The 9,198-nt window shown below is 51.8% G+C and overlaps 5 protein-coding genes across 5 annotated transcripts; all 5 read left to right on the top strand.

Annotated features, from left to right (window-relative positions):
- Window positions 1–1,305: 1,305 nt before the first annotated feature.
- DQ04_01201040 (hypothetical protein) lies at window positions 1,306–3,342 on the top strand (the record flags this gene model as incomplete). Its single annotated transcript, XM_009310367.1, has 1 exon — window positions 1,306–3,342. The coding sequence occupies one exon, from the start codon at window positions 1,306–1,308 to the stop codon at window positions 3,340–3,342; it is 2,037 nt and encodes a 678-aa protein (XP_009308642.1).
- Window positions 3,343–4,028: 686 nt separating this feature from the next.
- DQ04_01201030 (putative UDP-Gal or UDP-GlcNAc-dependent glycosyltransferase) lies at window positions 4,029–5,156 on the top strand (the record flags this gene model as incomplete). The annotated part of the gene is made up of 1 exon (XM_009310366.1): window positions 4,029–5,156. One exon carries the CDS (start codon window positions 4,029–4,031, stop codon window positions 5,154–5,156), a length of 1,128 nt encoding a protein of 375 aa, XP_009308641.1.
- A 376-nt stretch (window positions 5,157–5,532) lies between these two features.
- On the top strand, window positions 5,533–5,991 carry DQ04_01201020 (putative chaperone; the record flags this gene model as incomplete). The annotated part of the gene is made up of 1 exon (XM_009310365.1): window positions 5,533–5,991. One exon carries the CDS (start codon window positions 5,533–5,535, stop codon window positions 5,989–5,991), a length of 459 nt encoding a protein of 152 aa, XP_009308640.1.
- A 399-nt stretch (window positions 5,992–6,390) lies between these two features.
- DQ04_01201010 (hypothetical protein) lies at window positions 6,391–7,167 on the top strand (the record flags this gene model as incomplete). Its single annotated transcript, XM_009310364.1, has 1 exon — window positions 6,391–7,167. One exon carries the CDS (start codon window positions 6,391–6,393, stop codon window positions 7,165–7,167), a length of 777 nt encoding a protein of 258 aa, XP_009308639.1.
- An 827-nt stretch (window positions 7,168–7,994) lies between these two features.
- On the top strand, window positions 7,995–8,459 carry DQ04_01201000 (hypothetical protein; the record flags this gene model as incomplete). The annotated part of the gene is made up of 1 exon (XM_009310363.1): window positions 7,995–8,459. The coding sequence occupies one exon, from the start codon at window positions 7,995–7,997 to the stop codon at window positions 8,457–8,459; it is 465 nt and encodes a 154-aa protein (XP_009308638.1).
- Window positions 8,460–9,198: the final 739 nt, after the last annotated feature.

The raw sequence follows: 9,198 nt of genomic DNA, 5'->3' as shown, positions 1-9,198 counted from the left end.
TTTTTTTTGTTTGTTTTGGTTTTTTTTTTTTTTGTGAGGGAGGAACGAGGGTGTTTGTTTGTTTGTTTTGTCTTCTGTTTTTCTTTCTTGTTGTTGTTGTTGTTGTTGTCGTCGTCGTCCGGCATAGCCTGTTGCGGTCTCTACGATGATACCCTGTGGAGTGAAACAAACTCGACATCAAGGCACAAACGAGGTGCTGCAAGGGGGAGCAGGCATCAAACGAGGGAATAAGGCAAACGCACAAAAAGAAGAGGCCTTTGCCTCCTCGTGGTGCTGCTGATCCCTGCCCTCGCAGCTGCTGTCAATGCGGTAACGCAGCAATCATTTAGGGAAACTGCACACACGCACACACACACACACACAAATCAATGTATGTTCCACACAACTCTGTAAAGTGTTCGCAATTGTTTGGTTCGATTATCCGTGTTTTCTAAAGCTTTGTTGTTGTTGTTGTTTTTTCTTTTAGCCGGGTGTGACATGTACATCTGCGTGTATATAAATATATATATATGGATGTATCTCTCTGCGCAGATGTATGTATGCATTCACTTGGCGACACCTTCGGCTCCTTACCTGTATACACACTTCTTCAATTACCCACTCATGCTCCCTCTTAGAACACGATGTTGATGTATGGGAGGAGCAGAGCGAGACGTTGTTGCGTGGTCAACCGCAGAGTCACCGCCAGTGCATTGGCCTTCGTTTCTCGCACTCTTCTACTCATTGACCATAAACCCCACACACGCCATCCCTTTTTGAGACCCATCTATCCCGGATGCTGTGTCTTTGTTGTCGCTTTTTTTCTTTGCCTATGTGCACTGCTCTAGGAGACTGGAACGACAAGAGTCAGAGGTAAATAAAAACAAAAAGGAAAAAAAAAAGCTGGAAAGAGGTAAAAACACACAAAAAAAAACGGAGTAGAAATCTACTTTGCAATCATTCGGCCGGGTTCATTCCAACTTCGGTACTATATAGATTGCCTTCTCATTTTCTTTTACTTTTTTTTTTTCTGATACTTCTGGCTGTTGTGTTGGAGGGGTTCTCTATGAGAAGGTCCCTTGTGGCCTTTTGTTTCTTTCACCCTTCCATGTCTCTTCTCTTCCTCCGCCTTTTATTGTTGCTGCTTTTTATGTCGCTGTCTCCGCGGGATTTCCACATTCGCGTCGAAGAGATCACAGCCACTGCAACATCGGTGGTGGTGGTCCGCACAAAGAGGCCAGCGCCACCTCCTTACATCGCAGGAGCAAATAGAAAACACTAACAGCCGGAATCAGCAACTGCAGGAGAGAAAGGGGGAGAAAATTAATGACGCAATTGCCATTGCTCCCATATCAACAGCAACACACTACAACGAGGTATGAGCCCTTAATCAAGCAGGAGTCGCCGGTGGCATTTCGCCCGAAGCTGCCGGGCATCGCCGGCAGCGACCCGTTGTTAACGCGTAAGGCCGCATCGCCCTCTGCCGGGCACGCGGCGTTGCACCGCGTCGCGCTGATGGGTCTGACGACGGGCTCCAGAGAGCAGGCCACATGCCAGCGACGTTCAGCGGCGTCGCTGAAACGCTCGTTGCACTGGCTCGCGTACCAGGAGGAGCAGGAGCGAGCCTTCTTAGAGTGCGATGCATTCGCGGCATCACCGGTACAGTGCTACAGCAATGGGGAGAGTAGCGGTGCACGCGTTGGGTGGAAATTTATGCGCGAGCCGCTCATTATAACTACCGACGAGGAGTTGAAAGTCCTGACGGAGAATGCGTTCAGTGGCGTGTTTCAGCGCATCTGCCGCGGCACTGCGGCGCTGCGACACCTCGAGGAGGAAGAGACGGCCTGCCGCCAGCGGGACTTAGTCGAGCCGTGGGAGCAAGGCTGTAGTGAAATGTGCACGTTTCAGGAGCTCTTGGAGGGAAAATTGATGATTTGGAACAGTTACGTGGAGCAGCTGGAGGTGTGGAGGCGATTGATCAGTGTTGTGAGAGAGGAGAAGTCTGCAAGGGTGTCAGTGCTCAGCCGTTTTGTTTCCTGCAGGAGCCCGTTGCCGTGCCGGTGTCTCCTGTGGGACTTGGAGGTTCTCGAGGAGTCCGCTATTCCGTTGGAGCCGGCGGTCAATCTTGTCTGCTTGTTTGTGTCCATCGTGATTGAAGAGAACGATGTTCTACAGGCCATGCTCCTTGCAGAACGGGAGCGTGAGTTGTTGCTCATCAAGGAGCAGCACAAACAGGCTCGTCTCGCACTCGATGCCCTCGAGCGCATTCGCTTGGATGAGCAGGAACGCTTTGACACGTTGTTAGGTTACCATGCGTTTTGCATGAAGATAGCGAACTGGGAGCGGGAGGCGCGCCCTAGTGTTGCAGAGACTTTGCCGCATGTAGCCGAGAACGCTGAAGAGAACCGGCTGAAAATGTGGAGTCTTCATCGGCGCCGCCTAGGTGGGCAACGGGGATCTCCTTATTTTGACTACTTCAAGTACCTCCATGTTGTAAAAACCCTATGTGTGGAGAGGAGTACACGTGGTGAAATTGAGGCTTACGAGTTTATTGAATTGTGCTACCTAATGTATATGCACGAGACCGCCTGCCGACGGGCCGTGGCTGTGGATGAGGAGTTTGCTAGGCGGCAGCTGCTTCTGGACATGGAAACGTGGGGGCGGCATGCCGTTGCGAGTGCGGAGACGGCCTCCCTCGAGCAACATGTCCAGCCCGCCCAATTTCGGCATCACACCCACGCGTTGATGATGATCCTGCAGAAGAAGAAGGCGAAGGAGCTGCAGCGCTCGGAGGCCCGCGTGGCACTTGAGGCAGTTGCTGACTACGAGCATCGTCGACGCGGCGAAATTATGCTGCTAGAGACGAAACTGCAAACCGAGAGCCGGCTGCTCTTTTACCGTGTCTGCAGTGGTGGCGGAGATAGGCACGTGGCAGGACGGTGGATGCTACAACACGAGCTGTGGCGACTTACACGAGAGGAGGAACGACTACGGAAGATCATCGAGACTGAGGAGGACGACGCTATTGCCACACGCGCCACCGCACATGAGTGGATGTTGGCACACAACGATGTAGCCTCCAAAGCGATGCATGAGCGTGCTCAACGTGATGCGTGTGATCATTTCATGGTGGAGCATGCGGAGATACGACGTGAGATTGAGGCACATTGGCTGTACGAACGGCAGGTGCTGTTCGAGACAAAGCTCTGCGTTCCGTCACCGGCAGCGACGCCAGCGGTGGGCGAAGCGGCTTCGTGCTGCAGCGGTGAGGCCGCCGCCCGTGTTTTGGACATCCGGCAAGTCATGGTCAGCGACCTGGGTGACTTCCTTGATGACGACGTGCTTGTCACCATCTTTGCTTAGTATGCCGCCGGTCACCGAATCATGTAAACTACTCTTTCTCTCCCTCTTCTGCAGTCCCCACCCCCATGACTCTTGGCGCTGCACATCATGCAGCCGGTGGCCCTGACACGAGGGCCCACAGTCCATTAACTATGCCATGGAGGAAGGGGAAAAGCCACATTATGTTCCACATTCCCAAAGGATATCCAAACGGGAAGTTACTCTCTCCTTGTTCTTTCCTCCTGTTTTTTTTTTTGGTTTTGTTTTCCACTCCCAGTGATATACAAGAAGGCAAGCAATGATTTTAAAAAATGGCATGAGAACACGGCACAGGCGGCCTTCTGTTTAGTCTGTGTTTTTGTTCTTTTCAAAGTGTTGGTGCGCTACTATGAGAAGACCTTCGCTAGACGTTGCTGCGTCATCATTCATGTGTTGCTACACTGCGTGGCGGTGGAGGGTGGGAAAACGAACCCTTTGATCGTGCTGGAGGTGTGTGTGTGTGTGTGTGTGTGCGTTGTTGTTGCTGGTGTTGGTGTTGGTAATGGTGGTGGTGGTGGTGGTGGGCGGAATGTGCAATACATCAGCGTAAAGAAGAAATGTAATTTTCTCATGTTGTGGCACACTGTACTCCATATTGCTGTCTGTGTAAGCTTTACCCTGCTTCTTTTTTCGCATCTAGAGGAAAGGGGGTGGGGAGATCGGCGATTATGCGAAAACCTGGGCACCGTTGCGCCAGGACCCCGACAACGTGGGTAGTCGCTACGATTGCCATATTTATCGCAGCACTTTGTATTCTCCCGTACCGCGACGGCCATGACTGCATTCCTTTTCATCAGTGTCAGAGTACAACTGCCTATATGGAGCGTGAGAGCCTCCGTTACATACCACAGAGTGTCGTACGCACATGGCGCGAACGGGACTACCTGGTCGTGTTCGGCATCCCCTCAGAGGACACCGTCAGAGGGCGAAGACGCCGCCACCTGCAGCGTACATCGTGTTGGGAGTATTCTGGCGTCGCGGCACGGGCCAACAACTTTACTGGGGAAATGCTGGTGCTGTACGTAATAGGGCGGCACCTGTTCCACGGCTACACCCACTCTCACACGCTGTGTAAGGAGGCAGTTCAATGGCATGATGTGCTTGCATTGCAAATAAATGAGGGAAAGCCCCAGGGCTTCAAGGGGCGTAAGAGTATTGAAGTGGAGGTCGGGATGAGCCGTAAGACGTATCTTTGGTTCAAGCTGGCGCTTCAAGTTTTCCCTAATGCGAGCTACCTTGCGAAGGCAGACGACGACATATTCCTGCGTGTGCCGCAGTACCTTGTTGATCTGCGTACCCTTCCCCGCCGCGGTGTTTACTGGGGGCGACTGCGGCAGGGCGTGATATCAACGGGGGAATTTAACATGGCGTTCCCATTTGTTAGCGGCTACTGTGCCACCACCTCGCGGGATGTGGCGGAACGTCTAGTGTCGTACGAACCACTGCAGCGTTTGGCTTCCCTCCCGTATGATGAGGGACGGTTGCAGGATTATCTTGATTTGATGATGAACCATGAGGATCAGATGGTGGGCGTTGCCCTTGCTCTAACACGTCACCCAATTTTTCTCTTTGGTGAAAGGTGCTGTCGGTTTCATTGTATTGGTAAGCGCAAACTCGGGGACTGCAAATACACCCCGATTACGAAAAAAAGTCTTGTTATACATCATGCCTTGGAGAGACACCACGTCTCGCTCAAAAGGAGGTTCAAGGCCAGCCATGCAACCCCTGTAAGCTTTACGCCGGTTGCCTCCCCCAAAGGATTTGCTGGACTGGTCGCGTTTGAGTTCCTGTGTTGAAGTAACATTCCACTGCAGTGGGAACCTATTCACATCCGCTTCTTTTTTTTTTTTCGTTAAAGGGGAAACGTCGTTGTTTTCTTTTTTTATTGTCTTTTCGTTTTGCCTTGCTTGATTTCACCACAGGGCTGGAGAGTCTCTGGCGCCCAATCACTCCCCCAGCGTGTCTTCGTATGTTGCTGCGGCGTACGCTGAGGTGCCACCTCTCTGTTGCTGTGACGGGCTCTGATGGCCCGTGTGGGACTCAATGTGCATCGTGTTCTCCTGCGGGATTTTTTGTATTGTTTCTTTGAAGGCGTACCACTGGCAACGCCGTTGCTGTGCGTGTGTGTGTGTGTGTGTGTGTGCGTCTGAACGCAAAAGAATAAGAGAAAGCATGAGCTCGTCGTATGGCGGTGGTGCAACGTCGTCGTCGTCGTCGTCGCCGCCGTCTCTGTACGCGGTGCTGGGCGTGTCGCCCAATATCAGCCACGCCGACCTGGTGCGCCACTTCAAGAAGCTGTCGCTGGAGCTGCACCCGGACCGGGCGGCGTACCGTGGGGGCAGCAACGCGGCGAGTGAGGCAGCAGTGCAGCAGCGCTACCAGCGCGTCACGGAGGCGTATGAGGTGCTCTCCGACCCGGAGCGTCGGGCCGCATACGACACTAGGCATAGTGTCAACTTCTCATCGAGAGTAGCCGCCCTTCGCGAAGCGGTGCAGCGCAGCGAGGTCACCGTAGCGCAGGCGCCAAAACGGCACTGCTCTGAGTCCGCGAGGGAAACGGGACTTGGGAAAGGCCCTGCGGACTCCCCTGACTCTGGCACCGACGACGAGGATGAATACATACCGGAATGAATTGCTCTGTGGACGGAACCAGGTCTGCTGCTTCACCATAGTGTCTGTTTGGGAAGGTATATTGTTTCATCTCTTTCTTTGTTTTACGGCGAGGGCGCATGTGTGGAGAGCGTGTAGTGGCGCAGGATCAATAGCCGCAGTGGTTTGTGGCAATTTAAACTCCCTTTTAGGGTGTGAGTTGTAGCTGTTGAAGGAGCTGCTGCAGTTCTGGTAGCATTACTGTGCTTCACTGGCTAACACTTGTCATGATTCACAATTTGTCATCTTCTTCGTGTTGTTTGCTATCATGGATAATACCAATCGCTAAATTTTGATGGGAAATCGATATTGTAGCAAGACGAGGAAGCGGCGAAGGAAAATAATCACATAGTAACTGCGGGAAAGGTGAAATACAGAAGGATGCTCTCGAAGAGTAGGATGTGTCTTGTACGGCCCTTTTCGGTGTTGTCCATCACACTTAATGAGTGCATCAGCAATACTAATGTGGAACAGTGGGCGACGCTCACAATGAGCCGTCGCTCTGCAAGTGACCCGTGGAATGTTGGAATTCACCAGCGGAGAACTAGCATTTACCTTAACCCGCTGCCAGAGGAGCTCATCTCTCAGTCAGTGGTGGCGAAGCAGTTTTTTAGTAAAGAGGCTTTGCCTTCGTCACGCGCCATCCGTGTTCTGTCTGTGAACGGCGTCCCTGCCGTTACAGCTGGCAAGGCGCGGCGTGAAATGAATCGACGCAACACAGCGATATTGCATGTGGCGCTGCAGCCAACGTGCTACCGCCGGGCGCTAACCAAAGCGGCAAGACCCGCCGCTGCTGAAGGCGGTAAAAAGTCCTTTACCGTGGCGGAGGAGGTGCCTGCTGACGATTCGGCAGCTGGACGCACTGCACAAGACGTAGCTTCCGTAAAAATCCCAAGTGGATCAGACGCCGAGGGAGAGGCACATGACCTTCCAAATGATTCACATGAAGGCTCCCCAAGGACGAAATCCACTCAAAAAACTTCTCCCAAACCAACTAAAAAGAAACCTTCTAAGCCAAGAGAGAATACAGTGGCAAGGAAACAGCACGATCTTCCTGGCCCTGCAACTGCACGTTCTGTGAGGAAGCATGGTATGGCAGCAGACGGTGCGGCACCGGTAGAAAGAACCTCTGCTGTGGGAACTCCCATTGCGCTTTAGGCCATAAGCGTTTTTCTGAGTTCATTTTTATTTGGTGTGCCAATAGATCATCGCTGTACCGTTACTATAGTATATAGATCCAGTGTAGTTTTTTTTTTTTGTTTCTGTGGCCTACGTGAAGAACGAAGGCTTCTGTATTCGCTTTAGAGAGAGGCGTTGACTAATGTAAATTTTAAAAAAACACTTTTGGGTGAATGTGCACATGTGTTTCTCCATACATGTATGTGTCTGGTGAGCGTGTGGAGGTCAATGCCAATACAGTCTCCGCAGCCACATTGTGCCCTTGCTGGATGTGTGTATGTGTGTGCAAACTCTTCCAGGCGTCTCTATGCGAAGTGGATTGCTTTGGGCATTCTCTTCACTGGACGCAGCGGCTGGTTGCCACGTGGGGAAGCATCTCCGTCGGTTTTTTCAACAGCACATATAGTTGTGTGAGTCACTGATAATCATGATACCTGGTTTGTCAGTGCATGACCTTATCCCTTGGTGAGTTTCGTCTGTTCATTTGTATATCTGGCTCAGTCACTATTTCTCTTCGATTTTTTCTCATGAACGGAGGAGGTGATCCGAGCACAGAGCGTTGTCTTGGGTTTATTACTGTCGAGTAGCAAAAAAGCGTGTGTGATCGTGAGTGGGTGCCCGTTCCTAAACTCACTTGTGGAGTTGCGCCCCGGCACGCAGGAGGGAAGGAGAAGGAGGCTTTGCTCACTGCACTCACCAGGGGAGCGAGCGCGGGAAGCTGCAGCACGATGACAGCGATAATGGTACGGGAAAGGACTCCGTCCTCGGACTCGAGAGAGCGGAGAATGACATTCTGACGCTGAGGCATGGGCCGGCGCATCACGCGTCGTACCCTTGGTACTGAGGTGCTGGCACAGTTGCAGGAGGGCGTAGTGGGCGGTAAACTCAGCGGAAAGGGCTTAGCGCCCCACGGGGAAGTGGAATTCATCATTTTACATCAAATAGTTGAGCTGTGTTTTAAGGTTCTGATCGCTGACCTGCGCCAAGGCCAAGAGCTTCTCAAGAAGGCGTCTTCAGCAGGAAGGGGAAAACACAACCCATCTGCCGAAAGGAATCGATTCACCACATCAGTCGCGTCAAGAGAATTTTTCATCACTCCACCGGGGCGTTCGGGGTCCTGGAGACGATACAACCCCGGAAAATGCCTTGAGTTTCGTGATTGCCTCGTGTCGGCGTCCAGTCTCCAGTCCGTTACCTTCCACTTACTTGAACAGCTGCTGGGTGTGCTGAACGTGACGCGAAGCCTCGTGAATGGTGCTAGTGGCTTTTAGCACCTGATTGCGGAAGAGTATGAGCTGGTGGAAAGAATGTGTGTCCAGATGTTGTCTAAATAATTTATGGGTGAAAGGGGGTTTCTCCCATTGTTGATATGCCTAATGGGAAGCTTTGAAGTAGGGTCCAGAGGAAAAAAGCTTCTAACTTTACTGTTCCACACGCCCTCTATAACTTCCCCCATGCGGTGGGGTCCCTGGAGGCGTGAAGACTCTACCATCGCCCTTTCGCAGGTGGGGTGTTGATTTGATGGAGAAAGGATTCTGAATAGGGAGTACCCGACGGAGTGGATTTGAAAGTTTAAAAAAGAATGAAGATTTTTTTTAGAGTGTTTCAGAGTTAGATGATTTCTACCCCTCATGGACTTTAGAAAAATATACGTTGTGGAGGCAACGACACAAGACCAATATTCTTGTTTTAACTTTGGATTGGGGTAAATATGAAGTCGCATGGGGGCGGTGCAGAGAGGTGGTCCGATGGGCGTTTCTGCCGAAGTCTAGGACTGGAAGAGCCCCTTGTGCTGTTTAACCATTCAGATACGCATTCTGTTTGTCTGGTCGAGTGGGTGGCGGGCACTTTCTCTCTCTCTCTCTCCCGCTCGGATGCGAGTGAGATTACGAGCAGTAGCAGAGTCAGGTCCCCTCCACTTGGTTTGTCGTATTTATTGAGAGCTTGTGAAGTGAATGGTCTGGCCTTACATTTTTTTTTGGGGATTGATGACTGGTAATTCGCATTTAT

Source organism: Trypanosoma grayi (genome assembly GCF_000691245.1).
Source record: "Trypanosoma grayi strain ANR4 Tgr_120_V1, whole genome shotgun sequence".
NCBI classification, from domain to species: Eukaryota; Euglenozoa; class Kinetoplastea; order Trypanosomatida; family Trypanosomatidae; genus Trypanosoma; species Trypanosoma grayi.
Note: the sequence above shows the minus strand (reverse complement) of the source record. Positions and strands in the feature narration are given on the sequence as shown.